Here is a 20,190-nt window from a genome sequence, read left to right as displayed (position 1 = left end):
AATCTCCACATTGTCACTCAACAATCTCTGCACCTAGTAGAATAACTAACTGAAAACATCCTGTTCCCAACCACCAAAAGACCAAGCCCCTTTTTTTCCTTCCAAAAAACCTCAATCCAGCTACAGAAGACTTCACCATCTCATCCTTGCATAATACAATCATCACCTCAGACTCAAACACCAAATTGTTTGATGTTACTATAGATGACTAATTAAAATTTGACCTACATATCCTAAACTGTATCAAAAAGTCCAATCAAAAACAAGGTCTTCTGCACTGCATCAACAAATATATACCTAACAAATCTTGACCTATACTAGCGCAAACATTTATTCTACCATCCCTGCTATATGCTACTCCCACACTTACCTTCAAAATAATCTCCTAACCAAACTGGAAACCACCTATAACAAGATAGTCAGATTTGCAGCCAGTAATAGCTACAAATCCCATCACTGTATATCCCTGAAAAGCTTAAGGTGGCATGAGCTCTCTCTCATGCTTCAAATATCATAACTACAAATTGCACATAGCATCCTGAATAGCCCCAACTCCTGTCCTGCCCTTACATCCATTCTTGCACCCTACACACCAAATCATGACCTCAGAACCACACAACAAAACCTACTTCAGGTGACCAATCGAAGCATAAATATTGGAAAAATACTTTACAGTCATTCAATTGCATACTCATGGAACCATCTTCCATTGTCCCCTCAACTCTACTATCAAAAGTGGCAAATTCAAAAAGCAACTAAAAATTAATTTCCAACACACATGGATCTGTACTTGACAGGAAATAACCTAATGAAATTTTCTTCTTCTCTCGATTAACATATCTGCCTGGTATTTCCTGTTAAACACATCTTTGATGTACTACGTCATGATGTTACTCTGAATTGTATATTACATATTAGAATTTTTTTTTTATTTTAAGGCACTGCTTTATTTTCTTACATATAACTTAATGCCAACCAAATTTCTCAAACATATTGCTGCTGCATTCTCAAAATACTGTGTTTTTGCCTTGTAAATATTCCTGTTGAGTATTTCTCTCTCTCTGTTTTCGTACTGTTAAGTATCTTACAACTTGAATTGTTAGTTTTTTATTTTTTTTATTTTTTACTAATTACTTTCCTAGAGCTTTTCTCCTCAGGTCTCCAATGAAAAAGGGCTCTCTGGGCCCAGTCAGACTAACCTGGTTAACAAATGTAAAAATAAAATAAATAAATTCATGTCCCAAGGAAGTGAAAGGCTCTTCAGTGGAAGACAGAAATGGAGAAACCTGGAATTTACTATGTTTTTCCAAAGTCATGTTTCATCAACAGACCATTTTATCAAAAGTCATCAGTAAAATAAATAATTCAGCATGCACTGGTGAAGTGGCTAGAACCCCCTTTGCTCCCAACACACCATCCTATGCAGTAGGTTTCACTCTCTGCACCTTCTTATTTAACATCCTCTGAGATCATCCAGCCTTGGGGAAAAAGTATGTAAAAGTTAACCAAAAAAAAAAAAAAGACAACCAAAGTAGCAGGACTTGATAATCTGCACAGTTACCAGTATCCCTCCAAGGAGCTACTTTGAATGGCAGTGCTGGACCATAGCCCTACCCACTAAATGGCCATGATGGGCATGAATGGCAGAAACCTGCATCTTGACAAAGTAAATACTTGAGTCAGCACCACATCAAAATAACCTTGTACAATGACCACACAAAGTTGGAAAGAATAACTCTCCACACAAACAGGGAAATACATCATAACCTCTGGTAAATGAAAAAAAGAAAAGCTGAAACTAGGGTGGGGAGAAAGGGGTGATGCCCCAAGCGCAATCTGACAGGGGGTATGTGGGGAGAAAGGGGTGATGCCCCAAGTGCAATCTGACAGGCAGTATGATCGGCACTACAGAAGTGCAGATCGGTCCTTGCCAGCAGTCTTTGTAATCATATCAGCAGCTATAGCTGAGCCTACAAATAGTTAAATGCTATTCTTTCAGTCAATGATGTGGATCTGCATTATGGAACACAACTGCCGATCAGCCCCTGCAACTGCAGGGCGGCAAATAGTGGCATTAATCATTTACACAGCCTTTACTGAGATTGAGGCTGCTTAAATGATTTCAAAGACTGCTTGTAGTGCTTGCACTGTAACAGTGAAGTTTTATTTTCTTAGCCAGGGTAGAGCTCTCATCCACATGGATCTTTTTTACACTAATTCTGGGAGCATATCTTTCAATTGCTATGATTTAGGACTTTAGATTTAGCCTTGAACTTTCTAGGTTTACTGATTTTTTTCATAAAGTCAGACCTGGTTATGGGGACGTACCTTATTAAGTGAACTAAGCATATACCCAAGATTATGCATCACTTACTGTATATGATCTAGTACAAGAAAAAAGTACAGCTGTGTAAAAACTTACTATAACAACATATGTCCCTCTCTTCACTGTTTCCGTATTTTAAACAAAAGGGATCTCCCTCCTGGGACAGCTTGACGCTAGGCTAGTATACAAAAGGCTAATGATCTTGTATGTGCCGTACATCACACTTATGCTGCCAACACAGAATGCAAGGCATAAAAGGGACATGCAGGTGCAAATACCCAAAACTGATCTGCTTCAGAAGAGAACAGTCTCCATAGGACAAAGGAGTCCTTACAGATTCAGAAGGAAAAAATATAGAAGAAAAAGGGGAAACCATCAGCCACAACGGAATCTAAAACAAACCAGAACAAACAGGAGGGGGCTGGAGGGAGGGAGTGAACACTGCAAAAGTGTAGAGAAGAACTTCTACTGTTAGGGTAAGATTTTACAAAATTGTACTATTTCCATCTGTATCACTGTTGCAGTATTCTAAACAGAAGGGAGAGTAAAAAGCTCAAGAAACAGAATGTGAGGTGGAAGGTGAGAAGAGCCCTCAACAAACCCATATAAAATGGTTTCAGCAAAACCTGCTCTGGCCCTAGAAACCATATCCAATGTATAATGCTAAGTAAAGGTATGCACGGAAAAACAAGTATCAGCTTCAGGGATAGAATTGGTGTCCAACCCCCTTGAAGAAAGCACCAGAAGAGACAACAGCCCTAGTGGAATGAGCTCTAACAGAAGTAGACAGAGACTTGTCATGAAAAGTATAACAAAACAAAATGGCCTTAGATATCCAGGAGGAGATGGTTTGCTTAGAAACTGTCATACCCAATGTCCTGGGATGAAAGGAAACAAAAAGCTTATCAGACTTACGAATAGCCTTAGTTTTATCCAGATGGTACCTAAGCTGTCCGTGCAAATCCAAGGAATGCAGGGCCCTCTTTTTAGCAGACTGAGGAGAAGGGAAAAAGGAAGGGAGTTGTACCAACTGATTTAAGGGCAACTCATTTACTACCTTGGGCATGAAAGAAAGAAAGCACACTTGTGCAAGATCTTATCATAACAGTAGATGTTCTTCTCTTCACTGCTGCAATATTCTTTACAATAATATTCTTTACAATATGGATACCCTGCCAAGGGTGGCCTGATGTCTGACCAGTATACCAAAGCCTTTAGGCTGCTTTAAGGTACAGCATACGTCACAAGTATGCTCTCCATATACAGCATATGGCATAAAGGTGATGTCTGGATATACCATCCTCAGAACTGAGAACCCCAGTAAGAACGCCAGTCTAAGGTAACCAGTACATCCAGAAGAGAAAAGCACCAGGGGGAAGAAGGGAGGGAGTGACTACTGCAACAGTGAAGAGAAGGACATCTACCATTATAGTAAGATCTTACACAACTGTACTACATCCTTCCATTCCACTGTTGCAGTAATCTTTACAATAGGGAGAGTGCCAAAGCTCAGGGAGAAGAATGGACCAGCAGAGTTCTCCAAGAACCCATGGAGAATGGCTCCAGTAAAGCCAGCTCTAGCTCTGGAAATCGCATTCAATTTATAGCGCTTGGTAAGACAGCTGCCTCAAGAATAGAGCTAGTATCCAAACCCTTGAAAAAAGCACCAGAAGAAGCCACAGCCCTAGTAGAATGATCCTTAAAAGAAGAAAGGCTCTTGCCATGGAAGTTATAATAACGGCTTTAGAAATCCAAAAAGAAAGAGTTTGCTTGGAAACAGCCAAACCTAAGCATATAGGATGAAAGGAAACAAAGAGCCGATCAGATCTAAGAAAAGTCTTAGTTTTATCCAAATAAAATCTGAGTGGTCTATGCACATCCAAGGTGTGCAGCACCTTCTCAATAGCAGATTGTGGAGAAAGGAAAAAGTGGGCAAATGAATAGACCGATTAAGAGAGAACTTGTTCACCACCCTGGGCATAAAACAAGGATTAGTACAAAGGGACACCCTGTCCTTATGGAAAACCAAAAAAGGTGGACAAACCAACCATATGGGCTTGACGCTCAGAAATCCATATGGCAGAAGTAATGGCCAACAAAAGTACAGTCTTCCAAGAACAATGCTGTAAGGAAACAAACTGTAGGCTCAGAAGGAGCCTGGGTCAATTTTTCTAAAACAAAATTAAGATCCCAGGTGGTACAGGCAGGTTTCCTGGGAGGTCTAATATGAAGGATGCTTTTAAGAAACTGTTTAGCCTCAAATCTAGAAGCTAAATGAGATAACAGCAGACAAGCAGAGCTAGTTGGTAAGTGGGCCTTAACAGACAATAAGCCAACCCAGCAATCACATAGGTAAGAGAACCAAAGGAACACCCAAAGAAAGTGGATCCAGGTTATGAGAAAAACACCAAACGGAAAACCTCTTCCATTTGGATAAGTAGGAATTCCTAGCAGTGGGCTTCCTGGCCTCCTGCAAGATTCTAAGCATGTCCTCAAAAAAAGTGTCTGTATGGAATCAAAATCCTATCACCCACAATATCAGTTGAACAGTGGACAGGTGAGGATGGATGAGAGATCCCTTGTCTTGTTTGAGTAGGTCCACCCTGTGAGAGAACTTGTGATGACTGCCCCTGGCTAAATGCAGAAGAAGAGGGGAACCAATGCCATCTGGGGAAAAAGGCAGTCACCAGCAAGATATTGGGAGCATCCTTTTGTATTTTTGAACAGGACTTTTGGAATAAATGGAAGGGGAGGAAAGGCACAAAAACATCCGTGTCCAAGAAAAAGAAAGGGTGTCCACCTTCCAGACCAGAGGACCTGGGACTCTGGCACAAAATAGAGGAAGCCTTCTGTTCAGGGGAGAGACAAAAAGATCTACTTGAGGAGTACTCCACTAGTGGGCAATGCCCAGAAACATATCATTGTGAAGCATCCACTCATGGGATTGTGCTATGTACCTGCTCAGAGAGTCTGCCACAATTTTCTGACCTGAAGCAATATAAACTGTCTGAAAAGTAACATGGTACTGGATAGCCCCCCCCCCCCCCCCCCTGCTTGCTGACATACCACATCACTGTAGTATTGTCTGTAAACACCTTGTTAGTCCCTGGGAAGAATAAAGGGTGAAAAGCTTGAAGAACAAGATCATCATCTTTCATCTCCTTTACAATGATGTGGTCTTTCCTTTGTTGAGGTGACCAAATACCCTGCACCTTTAGAGAGCCGAAGGATGCTTCCCATCCCTTATCTGAAATGTCAGTGAACAGCTCTTGAGAGGGAAGAGGGGATTGAAAAGGGAGCCCTGGACTCACAGTCAAATGGTGAATCCACCGCTAAAATTCCAACTTGAGGCATGGATGAAAAGGAACTAAGACATCCAGGGGATGAGAGTGCTGAAACCAAACTGACTTTAGAAACCACTGAAGTTTTCTCATGTGGAGTTTGATAAAGGGAGCACAGAAATGGCGGAGGCCATAAAACCTAGAGATCTCAGAAACTAAACTAGAGATCTCAGAAACTCCCTTGCAGTGATTAAGGCCAGTGGAAGAAGGGACTGAAAGATAGCAGAGTCAAGACCTTGAGAGGAGGCAGGTATGCCAGCAGTGGAATAGTCTGGATCCAGCACCCCAGAAATGCATGATCCTGTGAAGGAGTCAGAAGAGACTTTGGGAAATTTATAGCCAACCCCAGGCTTTGCAAGAGAGAAATGGCAAAGTGAAGATGCTACAGTAGAATCTCTGGAGAGGATGTTTGAAGTAGGAGATCATCAAAGTAGGGAGAGACTTGTATCCCACTTTGCCGGGTTCCTATCGTGGGATCGAAAATTGTAAACACCGAACACATACTGAGTGAATCCGATTGTTCAAAACATCACGCACGTAACACAGAAATCACCGTAGGGAATATTTTCCCTTTACTTCAATGCAGCGTGATCTTGGAGTAAGAATATTTAAGTAGCGGGGGTGTGGGGGTTGCATGGGGGCTTGCCCCCCTGCCTACAGCATTTAGGCAAGTATACTTTTTTATTTTTTTATTATATTTTCAAAATTTCAAACATCATTCATATGGTGTCGACAATATGGTGTTTGATGTTTGAAACTTTCGAAAATACAATATAGACCCCACTTTGCCTGCAAAAAGCAATCATAGGAATGAGGCATTTGGTGACTATGTACTTAGCAATCTATGAGCTGCAATGTATGTTTTATAGTGTTGCTGATTTACACACTGTTAGTTTCTTCACTGCTTAGACAAGGCAATGAATGTGTTAAATTGGTTCAGTGATTAGTGTGCCTCATTGGCTGCTAGAATGTTTAAAGATGTGACTTGAGTTTTAATATTTTGGCCTGAGGAAGCAGATGTAATCCATGAAAGTGCTTATCTTGTTGTGTTGCTATTAAAGAGTGCTGTGTTAGAACCAGTTTGCCTTTTTCTTCACTATTTGGTGACTACCCTTGGGTCAGCAGAAAGGTCAAAGGGCAAAGCAGAGAAATGAAAATTCCAGGAAGCAACAGAGAAATATAAAAACTTCCAGAAAAGGGGATGAATAGTGATGTGAAGATAAACATCCATAAGGTCCAGAGACATTAGAAAAGCCTGAGGAAGCAGCAGGAGGAACAAAGTCTGAAGGAACAACATCTAAAAGGAAGGGACCTTCAGAAAGGTGTTTAAATGAGCGAGGTCTAGAACAGGTCTCCAAGTGCCTTCTTTCCTTGGAACCAAAAACATTCTGGAGTAAAACCCCTCCCCCCCCCCTTTGGGAAGCTGGAAATTCCTGAATCGTTCTCAGAGTCAAAAGATTCTGAAGCACCCATGGAAAGAAATCTAACTGTTCCCTCTTTCAGGGGCATTCCTCAGCCCCCTCAGGAAGAGATTTCCAGACCATTTAATAACCTAGGCGGATAATGGAAAGGACACCGGAATCCTGAATATTTAACCAAATCAGAAGGGAAAGAGAAAGGTGAAGAGAAAGAAGAATGTGACTGTGAAGAACAGGATAGTCAGACAGCACCTGGTTTGTCAGGAAAAGGAAATGTCTGGGTGGCTTCAGCAGGAGGAGCTTTTACCCTCCCCCATCCCCTTACCCTTGGGAGGATTGCAAGACTGCCTACGTACAAAGGCTGGCTTATTACAATAATTTCTTTGAAACTTGGGCACAGGAGAAACAAAAACATGTTTAAGTTCCTGCAAAGCCTTGCCCTTACTCTGGAGAGACAAAAAATCAGCAGCAGCTGCACCAAATAAGTGTTTGCTATCCAGAGGAGCATTCATCAACTTTAATGTCATCAGGCAAAGGTTGAAGCCGAAGCCAGGAATACCTCCTCATCACAGACCCAAAAGCAGCAGCTCTGGAAAATGCATTTGCTGCATCACAACTGCACTTAACAGCATTGCGAGTTACCTGAGAAGAGGTCCGCAATCAGGAGAGAGCAGAAGTCTTCCCTTCAGAGTCAAGAAGATCACAAATTAAACTGAATAAAAAGAAAACCGGGATGAAGAAAAGCATAAAAACAAAACTGTTTTAATAAAATACACTAAGCAAACAATAACACAGGATAAGCGCTTTCATACCATGCAGGTACTTCATCAGATACGATTAAAAACATTTCAACATAATTTTATATGCTAATGCTTCAGGTCACATAACCTGAGTACTGGTTTAATTGGAATAAAATCATTTAATTCTTTCACACTTGTTGCCTTGCAGGATGTGCATCCATTTAATCTCAATGCATTCTGCCCTAGTTCTAATATCACCACCCCTTAATCCCAGGTACACAGAGTTCCAAGACCATAAATTTAAACCAGTGATCATTCCCTGCATTTTTCACGAGTTTATAAAGTGCATTTTCTCATCACATTTATTGATACTGTAAAGGTGTTCTCTGATATGATCCGTCAAACATTGGTTAGATTTACTGATGTAGAAGGATTGGCAAACCTCAAAAGAGGTACAGTATACCAAATTAGAACTACCACAGTCAGCATGAAGTTTAACACTGAAAGCACGCCCTGTATCTGGATGTACAAACTAATCATCTGTATTAATAAACCTACAAGCATTACAATGATGGCAGAGGTAGGTGCCTATCTTACTGACACTAATATTCTTGTCTGACTTTACCAAAGGTTTATAACACAGCATTTTCTTTATGGAAGGATGGTTCTTGGAGACATGCCCAACATACTCTTACACTTCTCATCAGACATCAAGACCCTCCAATGTTTTTTTAACTATGTCACACAAAGCTAGAATCATTGGTATAAATGAGACTCATACGTATGGGTTCAACAGACCATGAGACAGAAGAGGTGGCATAGCCTGTCCGATCTTCAAAAAAATGGTCTAGTGCTAGTATCTCTCAGTAAAATCGTATCATTCTGGGCGGTCATAATCTCAGAGTCAGTATATCCTCTGTTCAAAAAACTAGTGGTCAAATCATTAAAATACCCAGGCATCTCACTATCTCTTCTGTGTAATCTAGCTGTTGTGAAGAACTGTCCTCTCAACCATTCCACTTCACATGTTTAGGGTGCATGCGATGAGCATTTACAGTGTTGTTGGTCTTGCATGGCTTTACATACTGTTTAGTATATAGCCCTCCCAACGTTTTACAGACTGTTACATCTAAAAAAGAAATAAGTTCACCTGAACATTCATATGTAAAACATAAAAAACTCATAGTCCCATTCAGATATTGTACAGATTGGTTTAGGGTCTCATGTGTATCCCCCCAAACAAAAAACAGGTCATCTATGTAATGGCCATAAGTAGAGGATGGACCTCAAAAAGCTGTTCGCACTAGAGAACACAAACTGTGATTCTCACTCAGCCAAAACTAAGTTGGCGTAATGTTTAGCACAAACAGTGCCCATGGGTACCCCTGTGCGTTGTAAATAAAACTTGTTTTCAAAGACAAAAGCATTGTGCTCTAGAATAATCATCTCTGAGACTACAAACCAAATAGATCTTATCATTACTAAAGCTAAAATGCTGGCTGAGAAACAACCTAATGTTCTCAACACCAGCGTCATTGGGAATGCACGTGAAGAGAGAAGTCACATTCATAGTCACTAAAAGAACATCTTCACTGTAGTTCTCAGTAGACCAGTCACACAGCTTACAAAGAAAATCTTTCATGTCCCTCAGTATATTCCTCACACCATGAACTACAGGGCGAAGTTGTTTTTCTACATAAATAGACATGGGCTCTGTGGCCCACACTCTACCAGTACTACTACTGCTTCCTTCTATCCAAGTCTACAATATATATTCTACAAAACACAAAAAAACAAGTCTACAAAATACTATATCTACAAACAGTTAAAACTGTAGTTCTAGTGGAGGTCTTTATTTCACCTGGCATTATCTGTAGTAATTTGGTCTTTGAAGATACTCTTGTTCTCATTCTTATGTCCTGATTCCTGTTTGGTGCCTTCTCTGCCAGGATACCATTGGGCCAAAATGCATCCCTGTGACATTTAAAAAAAAAAAAATTAGTGCCACAGGCATCATATCTACCAAGCCTCACATTAAATACTTTATGCATGCATGCTCATAGGCACACATACACGCACACATATATACAGATACCTTATATGGGTTGCATTCTGTGTAGAGTACTCATCATTACGTCTGGCTGGTTTCTCCACGATGCCTTCACTTTCCTCGCACATCCCAAAGACATGCTGTTGGTAAACAGCAACCCCCAAAGGTGAGCAAGTAGAGTTGCAAGTACATGCATACATCCTGCAAGTGACTGGCATTCCATGAAAAATTAGTTAACTGACATACGACCACTGAGTGGTGAGCTTCACAAGTAGTTAGTAGGCTTGCAGTCCAGGGGATCATTGAGAAGCCTATCCCAAATTCCCAGTTAACCAAAACCCTGTCTGGTTAAGTGACTTGCTCAAAATCACACAGTAGGCAAAGTAGGGCTGAGGGAATCAAATCCTGTACCACAGGAACTATAGCTCACAGGCGTAACTTCTTTGCCAGCTGATATATGATTTTAAATATGAAGTGGGTTAAGAAAATTAATGAAGTCTTAATTTTAGAGACCTGTTGGATACTACAAATTTTATTTTTACAACCTGCAGAGTTGAAAACATTTCTACTGCAAAGAAATCTGTAACAGTTCTGAGCAGAAAGCATTTCATTACTTTATCAGTGAATACAAAAAAACTGACGTTGCTTTAAAAGTAAAGCTAAAACTAATAGCCCTCAAGTTATCCCACGATATTTAGCAGATTTTTATTTCCAGAACACCACCAACATCAGATAATAGGCTAATTGGCAGTTACTAGGCATACATTCCAGGAGACCTTTAAGGAATCCAGCCCAAATCCCTAACTTCTCCAAAGCACTTGCTGACTAGCTGAATGTCACACAATAGGCAAATGACAGAGGAAAGATTCAAAGCCTGTACCCTTTGAACAGGAAGCAGCTCATTAACAGGTCACAGCTTTAGTTGTTTGTCCTGTCAATAAAGGCAGTTCTTTCACTTTCCAGATACTTCTGAACTTGAAAAGATGTAATAGGGTATAAACGGGTAGGGGATCTATCTCAAGGAAAAGAGAACACAACAAGCTAGGAAAAGCTAGCCAAAACTCTACAATGTACGAGGTATATTAACCCCAGCTAATGATGGACTGTGCTAGAGTGAGCAAGATGTCATCTTAAAGGGGGGGGGGGCATATTCAGACAATGTGTGTTAAATGAAAAAAGACATTATGGTTAATGTGAAGACATTCAGCGTTTGGTACAGCAGTTCATATCATCAAACGTTTCATATCTGCATTAACATAAAAACTGTGCAGCAAACAAATGTTGCCATCCATACCTTGCACCTCCTTTGTTCGAAAATTCTGGATGAGGCCAACAATAAATGGGAGGGTACAAGCCCAAAATCACTGACAAGTTAAAATATTTCTCCCAATTCACTTAAGTTAATAGGATAATGTTTTGTATTAACTTGCATTTTTCTGAACAAGAAGTATGAAACTAGCACTACTGTCTGACAACAGTCCTCAATGACTTAGCAGAAAATCAGCATTTTACGAGGCAAAACCAGAGACATTTGAGAGGTATGTTGCCATCTTATACAAAGTAATACAGTACACAATTATGGCATTCATAACATATCTGTGCTTGGTTTTTGCAGATTAATGTGGCTGTTTTGAATGCTATGAAAATATGATAAGCACAATTTGCATGTATTGTGTTGCATCACAAAATGACAATGTGCTACCCATGCTTATCATACATCACTGGATAGCTGTTGGAAAGAAGCACAGTTCACGTACTGGTATACTGTACCCTGCAGACTTACAGAAACATAACTTTCAACATAAACCTTTTTTTCATAAATTTAAATTTGCAATACATAACTTGTGTCACCACACATACTAATAACCTTGCTTACAAGATTTCAGGAAGCAAACTGTAGATATTACTGATATTATATTGGACATTAAGAAATTTATTAGAAACGTAAATCTAAAGATTTTGTTTGGCAATAACATAGCTGAATTTAATAGTAATGCTAGAAAACCCTCTAGCTTTATACCTCCATGTCATCCTTTACTCGAAGCTTTTGAAAAAAACATGTGAACGCAATTTATTTGACTTATATAGATCAAGTATCAAACCTGAATTCTTTAACTTAACATTCGATGAATTTTCAGCAATAAAGAAGTTGCAAGACAACAATAATATAATAATTCGACAAGCTGATAAAGGTGGTGCTGTTGTTATTTTAAACCATGACATGTATTCTAATACAATGAGTACTTTTGCTTGATGACACTGACACTTATTCAGTATTAAGTAATGTGATGCTTGACAAATTGATCAAGAATGTACATCAGGAATTATATGACATGTTGCTTTGTGGTTTAGTTAATGGAGATCTATAAAAGTACTTATTAGTTGAACATCCCCTCATTCCAACAATAAAGGGCCTTCCTAAGATTCATAAAAAGTTGGAAAACCCACCTCTGAGACCTATAGTCTCAGGTGGGGGGTGGCTCACGGAACCAGCTTCAATTTTTATAGAAAAACAGTTAAAACCAATAGTTAATGAATCTACTATTATACTAAAAGATACCCAACAATTTTTAGAAAGTTATGGAACATACCTCTCTAGTCATGTAACATCCAATAATGAGATATTAGTTACTTTAGATGCAGTATCTTTATTTACTACTATTCCACATGACACTGGCATGGAATATATCAGGCTTTATTTGATTGAAAAGGGGATGCCAAGAGATATGGTTATCAGGATCCTAACCCTACTTGATTTAGTATTGCACAACAATGCATTTACTTACAATAATACATACTATCTACAAAAGGAAGGTGTAGCAATGGGTACTCCCTGCGCAAATTCCTATGCAAACTTAGTATTGGCCTATTGGGAACAAACTTATGTAACAACCAATATTCTATAGAACAATAACATCACATTCTATAAACGTTTTGTAGATGATGTGTTTTTTGTATGGAATGATACAGTTGAGAAATTGATTGAGTTCATTGATTATATAAATGGTACTACAAATTTTTTAAGATTTGATTTCAAATATTCTTTGGATATGATAGATTTTCTAGATGTTCAGATTATCAAAAAAGATGATAGGATACATTCAGAGGTATATAGGAAATCCTGTTGGCGTAACAACATTTTACATCGTACCAGCATGCACCCCCAACATATATATGGAAATATTGTAGATAATCCGACACTAAGGATATCTCATCTTACAACAGATGATGAGACTTTTTTTTCCAAACAAGAAATGTTAGTGGACAATTTTCTAAAAAGGGGATATAATAGGAAAGAAGCAGATAAAGGTGTACCATGTAAATAGTACTGTTAGAAGAGGGAATGGTAAACCTTATCTATTTAGAGACCATGGACATGCCTCTGGAATAAGAGAAAGGAATACAACTCCCAGTGTTAGTAGAATTGTCATTCCATATAGCAATGTTAACTTGAAAATTAAGGAGGTGATTAGTAAAAATTGGAATATTATAACTACTGACGAAAGAATTTCTGAGCTAGTGGGTGATAGGCCAAGTTTTACTTATAGAAACACCAAATCCCTAAAAAGGTTGTTGTGCTATCACAACAATACAAAAGTTAGCAGCTTATCCAACAGTAAAGGTACCTTTCCCTGTAGAGGCTGTAACCAATGTAACTATATGTCTGGTAAAAATGTTTTTGTACATCATGATAGAGATATTGATTATACGTTAAACTTTTGTGCTGATTGTAGATCTAGGGATCTAGTGTACCTGGCAGTATGTCAACTATGCTCCTGCTTCTATGTTGGTAAAACCAATAGAAGTCTTAGAGAGCGCGTACGGGAGCATATATATGCTATAAACAGGGAAAACGAACATAATGCTTTGCCCAGACACGTCTTGAATACAGGCACAACAAACACTTTTAAGTTCATAGAACAAATAGACTAGGTAATATAAAAAATTACACAGAAGAATGCGAAAATAGATGGATTATTAAGTTACAGGGACATATAGGACATGGGCTGAATGAAAGGGCTACATTAAAGCCCTTTTTAATATCACGCCCTTACACACATTAGTCTCTACATATATTCATGCATATATATATATATATATATATATATATATATATATATATATATATATATATATATATATATATATATATATATACACTTTTAATATACATATATATTAGTAACATATAGTTTTTAAACTTTTTATATATATTTATATTATTCTAGTTATTTATATAATGGTCTCCAATTATTAACATTAAATAACTGTTTTTTAGACTATGTGTGACTATATTTGTGAATTGTTGCTTTAATATGTATGATAGATTAATTTCTCTCCAACTTTGATTGGTTAGCTTGATTTTAAATTTATTTATAACCATGTTTTTGTCATAAACTGTTTTAAAGTCTGAAGAAGCGTTGTGAAAGCGCTAACTATACTGCAGTTGAATAAAAGTGTGTTATCGGCCGTGGTGAGCCTCATCTGTTTTTTGGTTTTATGAGTATTTCTTCTGAAGAGGCTCTTCATCCAGGACTGTTTGTCTTACCTAAACTGGTTAATTATTCTGTTGATGATCAGGACTGAATAACTTTAATCATTATCTTATGGATCAGTATGAAATCAGAAACTATAATAGTGACCACTTTTATTCACTCATTCCTGTTGAAACTAACTGCTTATCATTTGATAGCTAAACTTTCCATTAACTTCAATTCCTACTCAACTAAATTCTGAAGTGCTAGTAATTCCATTTCTTGGAACTTCCTTCATTAGCAGAGAATCAGGTTTTATAATGTGTGATATCCTTCAAGTAAACCTTCTACACCTGCAAACAAATAGTACTGCAGTGAAGGAAATGAAAGTTACAGTTCTGCACTGTATCACTGTGCGACTGCTGTGCTGCCACACTGTGAAGCTTCTCACACGTCAAATGACCCAAAGCATTAGAAATACACCCAATGTGCTACAATATGAAAACAGACAGTGCACATATTAGTTTTGCATTAACATGTCTGTAGCTTTTAAATCAAAAGACTTACATGGTGCCTTGAACATGTTAAGAAGTTGTGTTGTGCCTGCAAAACCTGGGCTGTGCCTCCAAATTACCTACTGTGATCAGTGTACTACCACAGTAAAACTAAATAAAGAGAACATGGCTTGTTTTTCAATGCCTTTTAGACCAAATGCTTCTTCACAGGTACTTTCAGATAAAATATTTTAATTAATTTATTTATTTCCAGTTTGTTAACCAGGCAGGTGGACTGTTCAATAGACCCTTTTCACCCATGATCAAGGCCACTTGGCGCATACATGTACATGTAACAATTTATAGAGATAGTAGTACAAATAAGTCAAGTAGATTAAAAATACGAAGGGTCATAGCAAGAAATTATAATACACTGTATTCTAGCATTTTAACTGCATAGTTATAGTAAGTGCTGGGAGTTTTGGCATAAGCACAGCAAGCAATTATTAACCCCTTCCTCTAACATCAAGCACTAACTAGCCACTGTCCCTAAAGCATACGCATTTACTATACTGCAGCGTTTGTTCTTTTAATTTAGTTTTGAATGCTTCAAGAGTGTTTTGCTCCCTAGCTTCTGTTGAGTTTATTTCAGACTGCTGGAGACAGCTTTCAGAATGCAAATTCTCCTGTGGCTCTCTGAAAGTTTGGTCTGAGTGTTAAGCTCTCTCTCTGACTCTCTCTCAGTGAATGTTTAGTTGTTTAATTTACAGTTTGGACTTTACAGGTCGACAATGTCTCATTTTAATAATCTGTATATCTATAAACCTAGTAGAAGGTTGTTCTTTCATTGACAGGTAGCCACTTGACACACCGGAGAAGCTGGCAATGAGTACTTGGTTCAGCAACTACAGCAAATCTACAGATGCTATTAGCAGTAGTTTATAATTCTAGCATATCTGTGGTACACTGAAGAGTTATTAAAGGGAGCTCATACTCAACTTTTGGGAAGAGTGTATTTCTAGTTACGGATTTGAGTGTGTTGGGGGAGAAGGTAGGACAGCATGTAGCATTAAAGTTTCAAGCAATGCAATTTAACAACAAAGTTATCCATATGATTTGTCAATGGGAGGGCATGGTCTAAGGTGATCCTTAGATATTTTTGCTCTGCTACTTTATATGACATATAGCCTAATAACTGTTAGGTGCAGAGTTTTTGGAAGATATTTATAAGGCACCAAAGACCATTGCAGTGGATTTCATGGGATTAATAAGCAGCATACCTTCATCTGTCCATTGACAGAGCCTTGTAAAAACAGCTTTGGCTGCAGGGTGCCAGTGTCTACCTCACTCTAACAGCAGCAGATAGGCAGTTTATACAACTATACTGAGCTGGGATAGCTCAGTGGAAATGTCATTAACAAACAGTGGAAACAGAAAAGACCAGAGTATGGATCCTTGTGAGACATCTATTGTAATAGTATCGTGAATAGACAGTGAGAGTTGCCGAACAGTATGTGGCATGTTCTACTTTGGAAATAGCTTTCAAATCATCTTACAGGTTTTGAGACAAAGTGAGGTTTAATACTAGCAAATTAAAAGAAGAGCACTTTTGTCTTACAGACTTCTTTAAATCTAGTTAAATTTTAAAACTGCAAACTTGCATAACAACATCTAAACCAACACTAAGGACTGGAGCATGAATTTGTACATGTGGGGAAAAAAAGAAACTATAGATGGGATCTGGGGAAGGGGTTATTGCTAGTGTCCAAGTCTAGCGTTCAAAGATTAATTTTTTTCCCACATGTACCAACGTGTAGTTTTATCTACATTAAACCTCATATTTTGCTGTAATAAATGATTAAATACATACCGTTTTTAATAAAGTTAATTTTACCTTGTTGGTTATTAGTGTCTGCAGTGTCCCTTTGCTACCTATCATAAACACAAGAAGGGAGAGAGAAATGTTTCTTTACTTGTTGTTAATCTTGATTTTTACAACAGTTGGGCAGTTAATCCAACCTCATACATGGAGAAAAGCCATAGTTTCAACAGCACAGCTACTCTGTCTTTATCAATACATTTTATTTGACTTGCATTTTATCTTGCATATATCCAAATTCTTCAGTTAACTACAATAACTGTGTATTTCTAAATTGAATTGCTCTGTCAAGTCATCAGAACATCTACAGTCTTTGGTGTATGTTGTGCTCTTGCAAAGAAAAAAAAAGGGGGGGGGGACATAGCAAGTTATTTCTAGGCCCTCAAGAATTCTTAACTTCTAACTGCTGCTAATTTTTCTTTTGCATCTTGAAGAAAAGGAAATTAGATACTTTTAAGGCTTTTTCAAGTGCAACATGCACAACTGTGCACAAGACACCTTTTCAGACTTCTGAGCTATTCTTCTCACAGTAAATAATGCAATGAATTTCAGCATACAAACCTTCCAAGTTTTCCTTGAGTCTATTTACCATAACAGGGTTTCTGGTGGTCACAGATGAAAAGGATTTTCACTGTGAATTTCATGTTGACATCAAAAAAATAAAAGTTCTTGAAAGGAAATAAGAAGTTATGTACTCACCATAATGTTCCATGCTTGTTGTCCAGGGACTGCTGGACTCTTGAATCACCCCTAATTCCAACATCTCCTGTACCTCTTCCCTCAGAGTCTGTCTGACTCTCTCAGGCACCCTATAAGGGGCCTGCCTAATAGGCCTTTGGGGTCCTGTATCCACCTGGTGCTGCACCAGGTGGGTGCACCCTGGTTTCCCAGTGAACAGGTCCACAAACTCCTGCAACACTGATCGGATTTCTCGAACATGGGTAGGAGATAGCTGCTGGGACATTGCTACCCCTTCCACCGAGGTATCAACCGGAGCCTCACTGAAGAGATCAGTCACAAGATTTCTCTCAGACTCCTCCTGCAATCCACTGCAAATGCTCAACACAAGTGTCTCCCTATCATGGTAAAGTTTCATCATGTTAACATGGTACAATTTGTGCCCCTGCCTTCTGCGTAGCAGTTCCACCCTGTAGTTAACATCACTTACCTTTCTTGCCACCTTGTAGGGTCTCTCCCAAGCTGCTTGCAGCTTGTTGTGTCTGACAGGAATGAGAACCATTACCTGCTGCCCCAGAGCATATTCCCTAGCTCAAGCATTCCTGTCATACCACACCTTTTTCTGTTGTTGGGCTTCTGCCAGGTTCTCCTGGGCCAAGCCCATGAGTTCTGTGAGCCTTGTCCTGAGGTTCAGGACATATGCCACAACAGACTCCTTGTGAGACTCGCACTCACCTTCCCACTCATCTCGAATTAAATCTAGAGGTCCCCTCACCCTATGCCCATACAACAACTCAAAGGGTGAAAAACCTGTGGATTCCTGGGGAACCACTGTAAGCAAAACAGATAGGGCAAATATTTGTCCCACTCCCACTTAAACTGATCTGCAAATGCCCGTAGCATGGACTTGACTGTAGAGTTTAACCTCTCAACAAGACCATCAGTCTGAGGATGGTCGGGGGTTGGTCTTCATGTGCTTCACCCCACAGGACTTCCACAGACAAGCCAGCAGGTCTGACATAAAACTGGTACCTCTGTCAGACAGTATTTCCTTTGGGAAACCTACCCTGCTGAAAATCTCTAGCAAAGCATTGCCACCTTCTCTGCCTCAATGGAGGACAAAGCCACTGCCTCAAGGTATCGTGTAGTATAATCTACAATCACTAGGATATACTTTTTCCCTGTGGAACTTGGGGTACTCAGAAGACCCACAATATCCCTAGCTACCCTCTGAAATGGCTCCTCAATTACAGGCAAAATCATCAAAGGAGCTGTCACCTTGTCTCCTGCCTACCTTTTGGCACTGCTCACAGGTCCTGCAGTACCCTGTTATATCTCTGGAAATTCCAAGCCAATAGAAGTTTTGCATAATATGCCTCTTTGTACGTTTTATGCACATATGACCTGAAAAGGGAATATCATGGGCTATGACTAGAAGCGCCAGACGGTAAGCTCTAGGCACTACCAACTGCTGTACTCTCTCACCTTCTAGCCCTCTCTCAGGGATCCACTCGCTGTACAGTAACCCTTTGTTCAGTATACAGATTCCCCTTCCCTTGAGAATCAAGTGCCTCCCTAGCTACCTGCCTCAAGTCTTGGAATGTAGGGTCTGAGAGCTGAGCCTGTCTCAAAAGTCTCTCCTTGTAACCCTTCCCAGCTCACCTTCCACAGGAAGTCTGGCATCCTCTGACAGTGGTGCCACACTGTCAGCCTGGGTACTACTACTCACCTCTTCCTTTGCAGTCACTCTGTCCAAGGGACCATCAGTACTCACAAGCAGCTGTGGCTCACATTCAGTCTCACTGCTACTTAGTAGCTCCCTCCCTGAAGTAACCACCTCAGCAGTCCTGGCTGCAAGTATATGGTCTGTCTGGGTCTGGGTCTCCCCAGGCTACCAGACTTGCATGCTTGCCTCCTAGCCTGACTGCTTTTAACTGCATAAGTACATGGTACTGCCTCATCCAAATCCTTCCCTCTAAGGACATCTGCAAGATGGTAGTTCCACACCCCGGTTGTCTCAAGACAACCTACTACTGGCATTTTGTCTTTACCGCTTACTGGCTCCCTCACCTTTGGTTCCCCACCTTGCCTCCATGGACATCTGTATGCCACATGGCCCCACTGGTCACATTCAAAACATTTCACCCTAGGTCCTGGACGCGTAACTGTACTAGTGGCTTCCCCTGCTACTGGTGGATTCTGTTGGGGCAGTTTGTGCTGCCCACCATGGGTTCCTTTAGACCCATGAGCAGTACTGGGGGTCCCTTTCCTGTGCAGGGCTACCCTGCTTGCTAGGTATAGGTCTCCCTTCTTCCTCAACTCCTCTGAAGTAGCACACTGTTTTATCAGCTAACCAGATCCTCATGTCCTCAGGCAAAGTGTTAAGGGCTTGTTCCCTTACCACAAGGTCTGCCAGCCCTTCCAAAGTGGTTACCTGACATCCACTCACCCAGCTATGAAAATAAGTGCTCAGTTCAACAACATATTCACATACATTTTCATCTGCCTTGCGTCTATGCTTACAAAACTTTTTCCTATACATTTCAGGTGTTAGCTTAAAACATTCTAATACATGTCTTTTTTACAGCAGTATCAAAACAGTCAGTGTCATGCATTTTTGCTAAAGAAGTTCCACCTTTACCATGGAGTAGGGGGGGGTCAGGAACCGTATCCAGAGCTTTTGGTCAACTTCATACTGTTTACATACCCACTCAAACATATGAAGCAAGCTACCAAAACTATCCCCCTCTTTAAATCGTGGAAGAAATTTACAGACCTTTTGTGCTTCT

General features: G+C 39.6%; 1 protein-coding gene across 1 annotated transcript in view; it reads right to left on the bottom strand.

Annotated features, from left to right (window-relative positions):
* The window catches only part of SNX13 (sorting nexin 13), a 1,298,295-nt gene that overhangs the window by 190,597 nt on the left and 1,087,508 nt on the right, over positions 1–20,190 (bottom strand). The window contains 1 exon segment of the mRNA XM_044065560.1: positions 9,687–9,799. Within this exon segment, the coding sequence (XP_043921495.1) occupies positions 9,687–9,799 (113 nt within the window).

This window comes from Protopterus annectens, chromosome 3.part0 (genome assembly GCF_019279795.1).
Source record: "Protopterus annectens isolate FY-2018-M chromosome 3.part0, PAN1.0, whole genome shotgun sequence".
NCBI lineage: Eukaryota > Metazoa > Chordata > Ceratodontiformes > Protopteridae > Protopterus > Protopterus annectens.
Note: the sequence above shows the minus strand (reverse complement) of the source record. Positions and strands in the feature narration are given on the sequence as shown.